General features: G+C 53.9%; 1 protein-coding gene across 1 annotated transcript in view; it reads right to left on the bottom strand.

Annotated features, from left to right (window-relative positions):
* The window catches only part of BLTP2 (bridge-like lipid transfer protein family member 2), a 107,406-nt gene that overhangs the window by 32,045 nt on the left and 57,861 nt on the right, over positions 1 to 17,500 (bottom strand). Inside the window, 6 exon segments of the mRNA XM_076057800.1 lie at positions 793 to 914; positions 1,710 to 1,997; positions 4,961 to 5,060; positions 8,221 to 8,502; positions 11,976 to 12,187; positions 16,182 to 16,430. Of these exon segments, the coding sequence (XP_075913915.1) occupies positions 793 to 914; positions 1,710 to 1,997; positions 4,961 to 5,060; positions 8,221 to 8,502; positions 11,976 to 12,187; positions 16,182 to 16,430 (1,253 nt within the window).

Genomic DNA, 17,500 nt, shown 5'->3' with positions numbered 1-17,500 from the left:
TTGTGGTGTTGGTGGTGGCGGGTGTTGGTGGTGGTTGTGGTGTTGGTGGTGGGTGTGGTTGTGGTGTTGGTGGGTGGTGGTGGCGGTTGTGGTGTTGGTGGTGGTGGTTGTGGTGTTGGTGGTGGCGGCAGTGATTGGTGGTGTGTGGTGTTGGTGGTGTTGGTGGTGGCGGTTGTGGTGTTGGTGGTGTTGGTGGTGGCGGTTGTGGTGTTGGTGGTGGTGGTTGTGGTGTTGGTGGTGGCGGCAGTGATTGGTGGTGGTGTGGTGTTGGTGGTGTTGGTGGTGGCGGTTGTGGTGTTGGTGGTGGTGGTTGTGGTGTTGGTGTTGGTGGTGGCGGCAGTGATTGGTGGTGGTGGTTGTGGTGTTGGTGTGGTGGTGGCGGCAGTGATTGGTGGTGGTTGTGGTGTTGGTGTTGGTGGTGGCGGCAGTGATTGGTGGTGGTGGTTGTGGTGTTGGTGTTGGTGGAGGCGGCAGTGATTGGTGGTGGTTGTGGTGTTGGTGGTGGTGGTTGTGGTGTTGGTGTTGGTGTTAGTGATTGGTGGTGGTTGTGGTGTTGGTGGTGGTGTTGGTGTTGGTGGTGGCGGCAGTGATTGGTGGTGGTTGTGGTGTTGGTGGTGGCGGTTGCGATGTTGGTGGTGTTGGTTGTGGTGTTGGTGTTGGTGGTGGCGGCAGTGATTGGTGGTGGTTGTGGTGTTGGTGGTGGCGGTTGCGGTGTTGGTGGTGTTGGTTGTGGTGTTGGTGGTGGTGGCAGTGATTGGTGGTGGTGGTGTTGTGGGGTCTCCTCGCCACCACCTTGCGTTTGGGCTCCACGTGTAGCAGGAGGTTGTTGAGGATGTCGAGCACCATGGCAAACTGGGCAGGGTTGGTCAACACCTCCATGTCGTTGTGGATCAGCGTGAACGTGTCCACAGGCCCTGCACGCACACACACACACACACACCCAATTACTCACCCACTCACTCACTCACCCACTCACCATCTCACCCACTCACCATCTCACCCTCTCACTCCCCCACTCACTCACTCACTCACCCACCCACCCACCCACTCACTCGCCCACTCACCCACTCGCCCACTCACCCACCCACCCACTCACTCATCCACTCACCCACCACTCACCCACCCACCCACCCACTCACTCGCCCACTCACCCACTCACTCGCCCACTCACCCACCCACTCACCCACTCACTCATCCACTCACTCACTCACCCACTCACCATCTCACCCTCTCACTCCCCCACTCCCCCACTCACTCACTCACCCACCCACCCACTCACTCGCCCACTCACCCACTCGCCCACTCACCCACCCACCCACCCACTCACCCACTCACTCATCCACTCACCCACCCACTCACTCACTCACCCACTCACTCACCCACCCGCTCACTCACCCACTCACCCACCCACTCACCCACTCACCCACTCGCCCACTCACTGATCCACTCACCCACCCACTCACCCACCCACTCACCCTCACCCACTCGCCCACTCACCCACCCACCCACTCAATCATCCACTCACCCACCCATTCACCCACTCACTCACTCACTCACCCACCCGCTCACTCACCCACTCACTCACCACACAACCACCACAACCACCACTAAATCCACAACCACCACCACCACAACCACCACCACCACCACAACCACCACCACCACAACCACCACCACCACCACCACCACCCACCACCACCACCACCCACCCTCCATGCGATTGAGAGGATCTTCTCTGGCCGTGTGGAGCAGCCCAGCTGGTGGTTGTGGTGGTTGTGGTTGTTGTGGCTGCTGCCGGTGGTGTTCCGCCAGTTGTTGTTGTTGTTGTGTGGTTGTGTCATCCTGGCTGTAGTTGACGTAGATCATCTTGCAGCTGCAACGTGACACAATCCTCTGCAGTTGAGGTGGATCGCCACCACCACCACCACCACCGCCACCACCGCCACCACCGCCACCACCGCCGGAGCCACCGCCGGCATCTGCAGCGTGGTTACCACCTGCCGGGCACAACCAACGACAACGTCACAACGGTGGTTGTGGTGGTGGTTGTGGTGGTAGTTGTGGTGGTAGTGGTTGTGGTGGTAGTGGTGGTAGTGGTGGTGTTAGTGGTGGTAGTGGGGGTTGTGGTGGTGGTGAGTGCGGTGGTGGTGGTGGTTGTTGTTGTTGGTGGTTGTGGTGGTTGTGGTGGTGTTAGTGGTGTTAGTGGTGGTGGTTGTGGTGGTTGTGGTGGTAGTGGTTGTTGTTGTGGTGTTAGTGTTAGTGGTGATGATGATGGTGGTGTGGTGATGGTGGTAGTGGTTGTTGTTGTGGTGGTTGTGGTAGTGGTGGTTGGTGTGGTGGTTGTGGTTGTGTTAGTGGTGGTTGTGGTGGTAGTGGTGGTTGTGGTAGTGGTTGTTGTGGTGGTAGTGGTGGTTGTGGTTGTTGTGGTGGTGGTTGTGGTGATTGTTGTGGTGGTGGTAGTAGTGTTAGTGGTGGTTGTTGTGGTAGTGGTTGTTATTGTGGTGGTTGTGATGGTTGTGGTAGTGGTGTTAGTGTTAGTAGTGGTGGTTGTTGTGGTGGTGGTTGTGGTGGTGGTAGTGGTGGTGGTTGTGGTGGTTGTGATGGTAGTGGTGGTAGTGATGTTAGTGGTGGTTGTTGTGGTAGTGGTTGTTGTTGTGGTAGTGGTGTTAGTGGTGGTAGTGGTGGTTGTTGTGGCAGTGGTGGTTGTGGTGGTGGTAGTGGTGGTAGTGGTGGTAGTGGTAGTGGTGGTTGTTGTGGTTGTGGTGGTAGTGTTAGTGGTTGTTGTAGTGGTTGTGGTGGTGGTTGTGGTGGTTGTTGTGGTGGGGGTTGTGGTGGTGATGGTGGTGGTAGTGGTGGTAGTGGTGGTTGTGGTAGTGGTTGTTGTAGTGGTGGTGTTAGTGCTGGTAGTGGTGGTTGTGGTGGTGGTGATGGTGGTGGTAGTGGTGGTTGTTGTGTTAGTGGTGGTAGTGGTGGAAGTGGTTGTTGTTGTTGTGGTGGTTGTGGGAGTGTTGGTGGTGGTTGTGGTGGTTGTGGTGGTGGTAGTGGTGGTGGTGATGGTAGTGGTGGTTGTGGTGGTTGTGGTGTTAGTTGTGGTGGTGGTTGTGGTGGTAGTAGTGATTGTTGTGGTGGTGGTTGTGGTAGTGTTAGTGGTGGTAGTGTTAGGGGTGGTGGTGGTGGTGGTGGTGGTTGTTGTGGTTGTGGTTGGTGGTTGTGGTGTTAGTTGTGGTGGTGTTAGTGGTTGTTGTGGTTGTTGTTGTGGTTGTGGTGGTAGTGTTAGTGGTGGTAGTGTTAGTGGTGGTTGTTATGGTGGTGTTGGTTGTGGTTGTAGTTGTTGTGGTTGTTGTGGTGGTTGTGGTTGTTGTGGTGGTTGTGGTGGTGTTTGTGGTTGTTGTTGTGGTTGTTGTGGTGTTAGTTGTTGTGGTGGTGGTTGTGGTTGTTGTTGTTGTTGTGGTTGTTGTGGTGTTAGTGGTGGTTAGACAGTTGTGTTAGTAGTGGTTGTTGTTGTGGTTGTTGTTGTTGTGGTGTTAGTGGTGGTTGTTGTGTTTAATAAGTGGTTGTAGTTGTTGTTGTGGTTGTTGTTGTTGTTCTGACCGCTGGACACTGAGACAAGACCTCCACTGAGTGACTGTTGTGGTGGTGGGGGTTGTTGTGGTTGTTGTTGTGTTAGTTGTTGTGTTAGTTGTTGTTGTTGTTGTAGTTGTTGTGGTTGTTGTTGTTGTTCTGACCGCTGGACACTGAGACAAGACCTCCCACTGAGTGACTGTTGTGGTGGTAGTGGTAGTGGTTGTTGTGTTAGTGGTTGTTGTTGTGTTAGTTGTTGTTGTTGTGGTTGTTGTTGTTTTAGTTGTTGTTGTGGTTGTTGTGGTTGTAGTTGTTGTTGTTGTTGTTCTGACCGCTGGACACTGAGACAAGACCTCCCACTGAGTGACCGTGGTGGTGGTGGTGTTAGTGGTTGTTGTTGTGTTAGTAGTTGTTGTGGTGGTTGTAGTTGTAGTTGTTGTGGTGGTTGTAGTTGTTGTTGTTGTGGTTCTGACCGCTGGACACTGAGACAAGACCTCCCACTGAGTGACCGTGGTGGTGGTGGTGTTAGTGGTTGTTGTTGTGTTAGTAGTTGTTGTGGTGGTTGTTGTGGTGGTGGTTGTGGTTGTTGTAGTTGTGGTGGTTGTGGTTGTTGTTGTGGTGGTGTTCTGACCGCTGGACACTGAGACAAGACCTCCCACTGAGTGACCATTGTGGTGGTAGTGGTAGTGGTGGTTGTTGTTGTGGTGGTTGTGGTTGTTTTGGTGGTGGTGGTTGTGGTGGTGGTTGTAGTTGTTGTAGTTGTTGTGGTTGTTGTTGTTGTGGTTGTTGTTGTGGTTCTGACCGCTGGACACTGAGACAAGACCTCCCACTGAGTGACCATTGTGGTGGTAGTGGTAGTGGTGGTTGTTGTTGTGGTGGTTGTGGTTGTTTTGGTGGTGGTGGTTGTGGTGGTGGTTGTAGTTGTTGTGGTGGTTGTTGTGGTTGTTGTTGTGGTTCTGACCGCTGGACACTGAGACAAGACCTCCCACTGAGTGACTGTTATGGTTGTTGTTGTTGTGGTGGTTGTGGTGGTGTTAGTTGTCGTTGTGTTGGTGGTGGTTGTGGTGGTGGTTGTAGTTGTTGTGGTGGTTGTTGTGGTTGTTGTTGTGGTTCTGACCGCTGGACACTGAGACAAGACCTCCCACTGAGTGACTGTTGTGGTGGTGTTGGTGGTTGTGGTGGTGTTAGTTGTTGTTGTGTTAGTTGTTGTTATTGTTGTTGTGGTTGTGGTTGTTGTTGTGGTTCTGACCGCTGGACACTGAGACAAGACCTCCCACTGAGTGACTGTTGTGGTGGTGTTGGTGGTTGTGGTGGTGTTAGTTGTTGTTGTGTTGGTGGTGGTTGTGGTGGTGGTTGTAGTTGTTGTGGTGGTTGTTGTGGTTGTTGTTGTGGTTCTGACCGCTGGACACTGAGACAAGACCTCCCACTGAGTGACCGCCCTCCATGAGTTCCGTCACAGAATCCACACTGCCTCCTCGCTCCTCCTGAATGCTGCTCACCTACACTCACCACGCACAACAGCACGACTCACCACTACTACTCACCACTACTACTCACCACTACTACTCACCACTACTCACCTACACTCACCACTACTACTCACCACGCACAACAGCACGACTCACCACTACTACTCACCTACACTCATCACTACTACTCACCACTACTACTCACCACTACTACTCACCTACACTCACAACCACCTACACTCACCACTACTACTCACCACGCACAACAGCACGACTCACCACTACTACTCAACACTACTACTCACCACTACTACTCACCTACACTCACCACGCACAACAGCACGACTCACCACTACTACTCACCACCACTACTCACCTACACTCACCACGCACCACATTACACTACTCACCACTACTACTCACCACTACTACTCACCACGCACAACACTACTACTCACCACTACTACTCACCACTACTACTACTCACCACTACTACTCACCTACACTCACCACTACTCACCACTACTACTCACCACTACTACTCACCACGCACAACAGTACTACTCACCACTACTACTCACCTACACTCACCACTACTACTCACCACTACTACTCACCACTACTACTCACCACTACTACTCACCTACACTCACCACGCACAACAGCACGACTCACCACTACTACTCACCACTACTACTCACCACTACTACTCACCACTACTCACCTACACTCACCACGCACAACAGCACGACTCACCACTACTACTCACCTACACTCACCACGCACAACAGCACGACTCACCACTACTACTCACCACTACTACTCACCTACACTCACCACTACTCACCTACACTCACCACGCACAACAGCACGACTCACCACTACTACTCACCTACACTCACCACTACTACTCACCTACACTCACCACGCACAACAGCACGACTCACCACTACTACTCACCACTACTACTCACCTACACTCACCACTACTCACCTACACTCACCACGCACAACAGCACGACTCACCACTACTACTCACCTACACTCACCACTACTACTCACCTACACTCACCACGCACAACAGCACGACTCACCACTACTACTCACCACTAATACTCACCTACACTCACCACTACTCACCTACACTCACCACGCACAACAGCACGACTCACCACTACTACTCACCACTACTACTCACCACTACTACTCACCACTACTACTCACCTACACTCACCACGCACAACAGCACGACTCACCACTACTACTCACCACTACTCACCACTACTCACCTACACTCACCACTACTCACCTACACTCACCACGCACACCATCACTACTCACCACTACTACTCACCTAGACTCACCACGCACAACATTACACTACTCACCACTACTACTCACCTAGACTCACCACGCACAACATTACACTACTACTACTCACCACCACTACTACTCACCACTACTACTCACCACTACTACTCACCACTACTACTCACCACGCACAACACTACTACTCACCACCACCACTACTACTCACCACTACTCACCACTACTACTCACCTACACTCACCACGCACAACACTACTACTCACCACTACTACTCACCACTACTACTCACCTACACTCACCACGCACAACAGCACTACTCACCACTACTCACCACTACTCACCTACACTCACCACTACTACTCACCACTACTCACCACTACTACTCACCACTACTACTCACCACTACTACTCACCACTACTACTCACCACTACTACTCACCATGACTACTCACCACCACTACTACTCACCTACACTCACCACGCACCACATTACACTACTCACCACTACTACTCACCACTACTACTCACCACTACTACTCACCACTACTACTCACCACTACTACTCACCACCACTACTCACCACTACTACTCACCACTACTACTTACCACCACTACTCACCACTACTACTCACCACTACTACTCACCACTACTACTCACCACCACTACTCAACACTACTACTCACCACTACTACTCACCACGCACACCAACACTACTCACCTACACTCACCACTACTCACCTACACTCACCACTACTACTCACCATTACTACTCACCACCACTACTACTCACCACCACTACTACTCACCTATACTCACCACTACTACTCACCACACACACCACCACTACTCACCACTACTACTCACCACCACTACTACTCACCTACACTCACCACTACTACTCACCACACACACCACCACTACTCACCACTACTACTCACCACCACTACTACTCACCTACACTCACCACTACTACTCACCACCACTACTACTCACCATCACTACTCACCACTACTACTCACCACTACAACTCACCTACACTCACCACGCACACCATCACTACTACTCACCACCACTACTCACCACTACTACTCACCTACACTACTCACCACTACTACTCACCACGCACACCACCACTACTCACCACTATTCACCACCACTCACCACTACTCACCACCACTCACCATTACACACCTACACTCACCACCACTCACCATTACACACCACCACTCACCATTACACACCTACACTCACCACCACTCACCATTACTCACCACTACTCACCATTACTCACCATTACACACCACCACTCACCACTACTCACCACCACTCACCATTACACACCACCACTCACCACTACACACCACCACTCACCACCACTCACCACCACTCACCACTACTCACCACAACTCACCATTACACACCTACACTCACCACCACTCACCATTACACACCATTACTCACCACCACTCACCACTACACACCACCACTCACCACCACTCACCACCACTCACCACTACTCACCATTACTCACCATTACACACCACCACTCACCATTACTCACCATCACACACCACTACTCACCACCACTCACCATTACAAGCAGCACCACTACCACAACCACCACCACCACAACCACCACCACAACCACCACGACAGCCACCACCACCACCACAACAACTACTACCACCACTACTTAGGGTCAGGGTGGGGGTCAGGGTGGGGGTCAGGGTGGGTGAGGGTGGGTGGGGGTCAGGGTGGGTGGGGGTCAGGGTGGGTGGGGGTGAGGGTGGGTGGGGGTCAGGGTGGGTGGGGGTCAGGGTCAGGGTGGGGGTCAGGGTGGGGGTGTTGCCCCCCCCCCCACCTGTAGCCAGGGCTCGCTGGGCTGTTGGGCTCCGCCCCCTCCCCCCGAGGCCCCTCCCCCCAGAGTGGCAAAGTACTGCATGGAGTCGAGGGAGCAGCGCCACGTGCTCTTACAGAGCCCCGCCCCTCCCGCACGGAGACACGCCCCCCCGGCCGGCCCCGCCCCCGAGGTGGCGGAGGCCCCGCCCCCTGGCCCCGCCCCGTCCTCGCTCTCCTGCAGGAGCTCGGCGTGGGAGGCGGCCACCAACACGCAGCCGGCTGTGTCGGGGCCACGCAGCAGCACCTGGGGGGAGGGGCACGTGGGGGGGGGGGCACGTGGGGAGAGGGGCACGTGAGGAGGGGCACGTGGGGAGGGGCACGTGGGGAGGGGGAGGGGCACGTGGGGAGGGGCACGTGGGGAGGGGGTGGGGCACGTGGGGAGGGGGAGAGGCACGTGGGGAGAGGGGCACGTGGGGAGGGGGAGGGGCTCGTGGGGAGGGGGAGGGGCACGTGGGGAGGGGCACGTGGGGTGGGGGTGGGGCACGTGGGGAGGGGGAGGGGCACGTGGGGAGGGGGAGGGGCACGTGGGGAGGGGGAGGGGCACGTGGGGTGGGGGAGGGGCACGTGGGGAGGGGCACGTGGGGAGGGGGAGGGGCACATGGGGAGGGGGAGGGGCACGTGGGGAGGGGGAGGGGCACGTGGGGAGGGGGAGGGGCTCGTGGGGGGAGGGGCACGGGGGAGGGGCTCGTGGGGAGGGGGCGGAAACGGGGGTGGAGGGGCACAGCGCAAAGGTAAAATCAAAGATCCCCCAGGTAGCCTCTAGCAGGGCTGTAGGGGCAAGTGCTGTAGTTAGTAGCGAGTAGCAGCACCTACACACACACAGACACACACCTAGACACACCTAGACACACGTACACACACACACGTACACACACACCTACACACACACAAAGATCCCCCAGGTAGCCTCTAGCAGGGCTGTAGGGGCAAGTGCTGTTAGTAGCGAGTAGCAGCACCCACACACAGACACATACACACACCTAGACACGTACACACACACACGTACACACACACACACGTACACACACACAACAACAACCGCCATTCGCCACTAAGTGGCGGTGACGTCACCACGACGCTTGTGCCAAGCTATGTGCACCCTGAGGCCACGTGAAGTGTCGAACGCCCGCTGGCAGGAGGTCACGGGGCAGACCCAGGTGCCACGGGTCGACTGACTGAGATGACTGGCTGATGCACCACCTGTGCCCCCTACTGTGCCAACCTGCTGTGCTTTAGCCACCCGGCGCTCCGCTCGCTGTTGTGAGCGTCGCTCCTCCGCCCTCCGTTGTTGTTGGAGGGCGACTGCCTTCAACTGCCCAGTAGCATCCTTCACGAGCCTCCTCCACAGAGGCCGATCTTGACACCGCTGGTACCAGTCATCGGCAAGTCCACTCAGCTCCACGTCCTCCTGTACCACATCACTCCATCTCTTCTCTAGCCCGTGCCGCGCCCGCTTAGCCCCCTCAATCCGGCCAAACAAAAGCTGTTTCGGCATGCGGTGGCTGGGCATGCGGGCTACATGACCCAGCCATCGCAGCCTTGCCTGCCGGAGGAGCTCACCGATGGGACCCTGCCCAGATCTTTCAAGGATTTGTGAGCTCCTCACACAATCCAGTCTGGTTAAACCCAGGATGGATCGTAGGCAGGCCAGCCTAAATGTTTCTAACCGGCGAAGATGTTCCATTAGGGGGGTCCACGTTTCGCAAGCGTAGAGAAGGGAGGGAATGACCGTGGCCGAGAAGACCTGAAGCTTAGTGCGGAGCGACAGACCAGGTAGCTTCCACACAGCGTTACGCAACCGATGAAAAGATATTGCCGCTCGACTGATTCGGAGTGAGACCTCTGCTGTTAAACTGGAGCCAGTCATAAGCACACTGCCCAGGTATGGGAAACTCTCCACTCTCTCCACAACTGCCCCATCACCGATTGGGAGTTGTGGGGGTGGAGTGTCCGATGGTACAAAATACCCAGGCAGGTGCTTAGTTTTGGTGGGGCTGATGGTAAGGCCCCACCTCTTAGTGGCACGCTCCAGTCTCAGCAGCAGCGTCTCCAACTCCTCCTCTGACTGAGCAGCTATTACCAAGTCATCAGCATACATAACGTGGTTGAGCAATAGGGAGCCATCCCTTGACCGCACCCGGGCATCGATTAGCCTCCCATTATATCTGTACCATATGGAGATTCCCCCGGTACAGCTATTGAAGGCTTCACGAACTACGTGGTCAAAATAGATGTTAAATAATGTGGGAGCCAGAGGACATCCCTGTCGCACCCCAAGGTGTACAGGGAATGGCTCTGACTCCCGGCCACGTAGTTTTACCCGGGCCCGCTCACCATCATGAAGGTCCTTAATGATCGTGAGCAGAGGGTCAGGTACTCCAAAAGCACGAAGAACGACCCAGAGCCCAGGCCTACTGATGGTATCATAGGCCTTGACCAGGTCAATAAAGCAGAGATGTAGGTCTTGTTGGAATTCCCTACACCTCTGCTGTAGCAGACGGACAGAAAATATGGCATCTGTGCAGGACCGCCCTTTCCTGAAACCACCTCCTCGCGGTGCCGGACGGGCAACTCTGTCGTGGACAGCGCTGTGGGGGGAGATCCAATTTTGATTGGCTCCTCCCCTCATGGCATATGTGTCCACCACAGGGGCTAAACGGGGGCTCTGGACGGGTGCGAGGGGCTGGTAACCCCTCCACCTTCAATTAATTACCACGAAACTACACACACACACACACGTACACACACACACGTACACACACACCTACACACACAGACAAAGATCCCCCAGGTAGCCTCTAGCAGGGCTGTAGGGGCAAGTGCTGTTAGTAGCGAGTAGCAGCACCTACACACACACAGACAAAGATCCCCCAGGTAGCCTATAGCAGACTGTAGGGGCAAGTGCTGTTAGTAGCGAGTAGCAGCACCTACACACACACACACACCTAGACACACACCTAGACAAACGTACACACACGTACACACACATACACGTACACACACACACGTACACACACGTACACACACACATACACACAAAACAAAGATCCCCGATATAGCCTTAACAGACTGTAGGGGCAAGTGCTGTTAGCGAGCACCTATGAAGGCCGGAACGGTACACGAGGGGGTGGGTGGCCAGCACCACACTCGACCGCCTTTGTCTCACGTACACACACGCACACAAACGTACAAACACACACACGCACACACACGCACACACACGCACACACACACACACGTACACACGTACACACACACGTACACACGTACACACACACACGTACACACACACACGTACACACAACAACAACAACCGCCATTCGCCACTAAGTGGCGGTGACGTCACCACGACGCTTGTGCCAGGCCATGTGCACCTGGAGGCCACGTGAAGTACACACACACACACGTACACACACACACAGACACACACACACGTACACACACACACGTACACACACACACGTACACACACACACGTACACACGTACACACACACACACGTACACACGCGTACACACACACGCACACACACACACACACGTACACACACACACACGTACACACACACACGTACACACACACACACGTACACACGCGCACATACACGCGTACACACACGTACACACACACACACACACGTACACGTAAACACACACGTACACACACACACACGTACTACACACACACACGTACACACACACACACGTGGGCGTGTACCTGTGAGTTGACCAGCTGTATGAGCCAATGGCGGGGGGGCCCCGCGACCCCGACCCCGCCCCCAGCCACGCCCCCGGCCACGCCCCCTCCCCCCGGTAGAGGGGCGCCACCGCCGCCGGCCCCTCCCCCGGGTGGCTCCGCCTCCTCGGAGAAGACGACGAAGCGGTCCGTCTCCCGTAGCAACCGCTCCAACATGGACGCCGCAGCTCCCGCTGCCATGGCAACGGGGGGGAGGGGGTTGGGGATTGAGGGCTAGGCGCACTGTACCGTCTAGACGCACTGTACCGTCTACGCGCACTGTACCGTCTATGCGCACTGTACCGTCTACGCACACTGTACCATCTACGCACACTGTACCGTCTACGCGGACTGTACCGTCTACGCGGACTGTACCGTCTACGCACACTGTACCGCCTACGCGTACTGTACCGTTGAGGTGAACTGTACCGTCTAGGTGCACTGTACCCTGTACACGCACTGTACCGTGTTCACGTACTGTACCCATTTTGCACACTGTACCATCTCTAGCACTGTACCTCTATGGGTCTCTATGGGTCTCTGTGGGTGTCTGTGGGTGTCTGTGGGTGTCTGTGTGTCTCTGTGAGTCTCTGTGGGTCTCTGTGGGTCTCTGTGAGTCTCTGTGGGTCTCTGTGTGTCTCTGTGAGTCTCTGTGGGTCTCTGTGGGTCTCTGTGGGTCTCTGTGAGTCTCTGTGGGTCTCTATTGGTCTCTGTGGGTCTCTGTGGGTCTCTGTGGGTGTCTGTGGGTGTCTGTGGGTGTATGTGAGTGTCTGTGGGTCTCTGTGGGTCTCTGTGAGTCTCTGTGGGTCTCTGTGGGTCTCTGTGGGTCTCTGTGAGTCTCTGTGGGTCTCTGTGGGTCTCTGTGAGTCTCTGTGGGTCTCTATTGGTCTCTGTGGGTCTCTGTGGGTGTCTGTGGGTGTCTGTGGGTGTCTGTGGGTGTGGGTCTCTATTGGTCTCTGTGAGTGTGGGTCTCTATTGGTCTCTGTGGGTCTCTGTGTGTCTCTGTGGGTCTCTGTGGGTCTCTGTGGGTCTCTGTGAGTGTGGGTCTCTATTGGTCTCTGTGAGTGTGGGTCTCTATTGGTCTCTGTGGGTCTCTGTGGGTCTCTGTGAGTGTGGGTCTCTATTGGTCTCTGTGAGTCTCTGTGAGTCTCTATTGGTCTCTATGGGTCTCTGTGGGTGTCTGTGGGTCTCTGTGGGTCTCTGTGAGTGTCTGTGGGTTTCTGTGGGTTTCTATGGGTCTCTGTGAGTCTTTGTGGGTCTCTGTGAGTGTCTGTGGGTCTCTGTGAGTCTCTGTGTGTCTCTGTGGGTCTCTGTGGGTGTCTGTGGGTCTCTGTGAGTGTGGTCTCTATTGGTCTCTGTGAGTCTCTGTGGGTCTCTGTGGGTCTCTATGGGTCTCTGTGAGTGTCTGTGGGTTTCTGTGGGTTTCTATGGGTCTCTGTGAGTCTCTGTGGGTCTCTGTGAGTGTCTGTGGGTCTCTGTGAGTCTCTGTGTGTCTCTATGGGTCTCTGTGGGTCTCTATTGGTCTCTATGGGTCTTTGTGGGTGTCTGTGGGTCTCTGTGGGTCGCTATGAGTGTGGGTCTCTATTGGTCTCTGTATGTCTCTGTGGGTCTCTGTGGGTCTCTGTGGGTCTCTGTGGGTCTCTGTGAGTGTCTGTGGGTCTCTGTGAGTCTCTGTGTGTCTCTGTGGGTCTCTGTGGGTCTCTATTGGTCTCTGTGAGTCTCTGTGGGTGTCTGTGGGTCTCTGTGGGTCTCTATGAGTGTGGGTCTCTATTGGTCTCTGTGGGTGTCTGTGGGTCTCTGTGGGTCTCTATGAGTGTGGGTCTCTATTGGTCTCTGTGGGTGTCTGTGGGTGTCTATGGGTCTCTGTGGGTGTCTGTGAGTGTGGGTCTCTGTGGGTCTCTGTGGGTCTCTATGAGTGTGGGTCTCTATGGGTATCTGTGGGTCTCTATGAGTGTGGGTCTCTATGGGTGTCTGTGGGTCTCTATGAGTGTGGGTCTCTATGGGTCTCTGTGGGTCTCTGTGGGTCTCTATGAGTGTGGGTGTCTGTGAGTGTCTGTGTGGGTCTCTGTGGGTCTTTGTGGGTCTCTATGAGTGTGGGTCTCTATGGGTCTCTGTGGATCTCTGCGGGTCTGATACAAGAGCGACTTACTCACTCACAGTGACTCACTCACAGTGACTCACTCACAGTGACTCACTCAAAGTGACTCACTCAGAGTGACTCACTCAGAGTGACTCACTCACAGTGACTCACTCACAGTGACTCACTCACAGTGACTCACTCACAGTGACTCACTCACAGTGACTCACTCAAAGTGACTCATTCACAGTGACTCACTCACAGTGACTCAATCATAGTGACTCACTCACAGTGACTCACTCACAGTGACTCACTCACAGTGACTCACTCACAGTAACTCACTCACAGTGACACACTCACAGTGACTCACTCACAGTGACTCATTCACAGTGACTCACAGTGACTCATTCACAGTGACTCACAGTGACTCATTCACTCATTCACAGTGACTCATTCACAGTAACTCACTCACAGTGACTCATTCACAGTGGCTCACTCACAGTGACTCATTCACAGTGACTCACTCACAGTGACTCACTCACAGTGACTCATTCACAGTGACTCACTTACAGTGACTTACTCACAGTGACTCACTCACAGTGACTCACTCACAGTGACTCACTCACTCACTCACAGTGACTCACTCACAGTGACTCACAGTGACTCACTCACAGTGACTCACTCACAGTGACTCACTCACAGTGACTCACTCACAGTGACTCACTCACAGTGACTCACTCACAGTGACTCACTCAAAGTGACTCATTCACAGTGACTCACTCACAGTGACTCAATCATAGTGACTCACTCACAGTGACTCACTCACAGTGACTCACTCACAGTGACTCACTCACAGTAACTCACTCACAGTGACACACTCACAGTGACTCATTCACAGTGACTCATTCACAGTGACTCACAGTGACTCATTCACAGTGACTCACAGTGACTCATTCACTCATTCACAGTGACTCATTCACAGTAACTCACTCACAGTGACTCATTCACAGTGGCTCACTCACAGTGACTCATTCACAGTGACTCACTCACAGTGACTCACTCACAGTGACTCACTCACAGTGACTCACTCACAGTGACTCACTCAAAGTGACTCATTCACAGTGACTCACTTACAGTGACTTACTCACAGTGACTCACTCACAGTGACTCACTCACAGTGACTCACTCACTCACTCACAGTGACTCACTCACAGTGACTCACAGTGACTCACTCACAGTGACTCACTCACAGTGACTCACTCACAGTGACTCACTCACAGTGACTCACTCACAGTGACTCACTCACAGTGACTCACTCAGAGTGACTCACTCACAGTGACTCACTCACAGTGACTCACTCACAGTGACTCAGAGTGACTCACTCACAGTGACTCACAGTGACTCACTCAGAGTGACTCACTCACAATGACTCACTCACAGTGACTCATTCACTCACTCAGAGTGACTCACTCACAGTGACTCACTCACAGTGACTCACTCACAGTGACTCAGAGTGACTCACTCACAGTGACTCACAGTGACTCACTCAGAGTGACTCACTCACAGTGACTCACTCACAGTGACTCATTCACTCACTCACAGTGACTCACTCTCATAGTGACTCACTCACAGTGACTCAGAGTGACTCACTCACAGTGACTCACTCACAATGACTCACTCACAGTGACTCACTCACAATGACTCACTCAGAGTGACTCACTCACAGTGACTCATTCACAGTGACTCACTCACAGTGACTCAGAGTGACTCACTCACAGTGACTCACAGTGACTCACTCAGAGTGACTCACTCACAGTGACTCACTCACAGTGACTCATTCACTCACTCACAGTGACTCACTCTCATAGTGACTCACTCACAGTGACTCAGAGTGACTCACTCACAGTGACTCACTCACAATGACTCACTCACAGTGACTCACTCACAATGACTCACTCAGAGTGACTCACTCACAGTGACTCATTCACAGTGACTCACTCACAGTGACTCAGAGTGACTCACTCACAGTGACTCACAGTGACTCACTCAGAGTGACTCACTCACAGTGACTCACTCACAGTGACTCGTCCATCCACCACCACTGCCCTCACCTTCACTTTGCTCCTTAGCGGTTTCTGCAGTGGCTGGGTAGGCCGAGGTGGTGGAGCTGCTGCTGCTGGTGGAGCTGCTGGTGGTGGAGCTGGGCGTGGTGGTGGAGCTGCTGCTGGTGGAGGAGGTGGAGGAGGTGGAGGAGGTGGATGATAGCGATGAGGACTCTCCGGGTCCTGGGCTGGACGGAGCGCTGCTCTGGCTGGGCTGACGTCTCGGGCGTTTTGTGGACTCCTCCTCCAGACGCAGGCCTAGACACACACACAGACACAGTCACACACACAGTCACACACAGTGTACACACAGTCACAGTGTACACACAGTCACACACACACACACAGTCACACACACACACACAGACACAGTCACACACAGTCACACAGTGTACACACACACACAGATACACACATACACAGACACACACAGACACACACACGCAGACACAGTCACACACACACACAGACACAGTCACACACAGTCACACACAGTGTACACACAGTCACAGTGTACACACAGTCACACACACACACACAGTCACACACACACACAGACACAGTCACACACAGTCACACACAGTGTACACACAGTCACAGTGTACACACAGTCACACACACACACACACAGTCACACACACACACAGACACAGTCACACACAGTCACACAGTGTACACACACACACAGATACACACATACACAGACACACACACGCAGACACAGTCACACACACACACAGTCACACACACACACAGACACAGTCACACAGTCACACACACACACAGTGTACACACACACATAGATACACACACACACAGTCACAGTGTACACACACACACACAGATATACACAGTCACACAGACACAGTCACACAGACACACACAGTCACACAGACACACAGTCACACAGACACAGTCACACACAGACACAGTCACACACACAGTGTACACACACACACAGTGTACACACACACAGTGTACACACACAGTGTACACACACACACAGACACAGTCACACAGTCACACACACAGTGTACACACACACACAGATACACACAGACACAGATACACACAGTGTACACACACACACAGTGTACACACACACACAGTCACACAGTCACAGTCACACACAGTTACACACAGTTACACAGTCACACAGATACAGTCACCAGATACACACAGTCACACACACACACACACAGTCACACAGTCACAGTCACATAGTCACACACACAGTCACACACAGTTACACACACACAGTCACACACACACACAGATACAGTCACCAGATACACACAGTCGCACAGTCACACACACACACAGACACA

Source organism: Petromyzon marinus, chromosome 84, assembly GCF_048934315.1.
Source record: "Petromyzon marinus isolate PM22_M1 ecotype Great Lakes invasive population chromosome 84, UKy_Petmar_22M1.pri1.0, whole genome shotgun sequence".
Taxonomy (NCBI): domain Eukaryota; kingdom Metazoa; phylum Chordata; class Hyperoartia; order Petromyzontiformes; family Petromyzontidae; genus Petromyzon; species Petromyzon marinus.
This window is presented reverse-complemented; position numbering and strand designations above follow the sequence as displayed.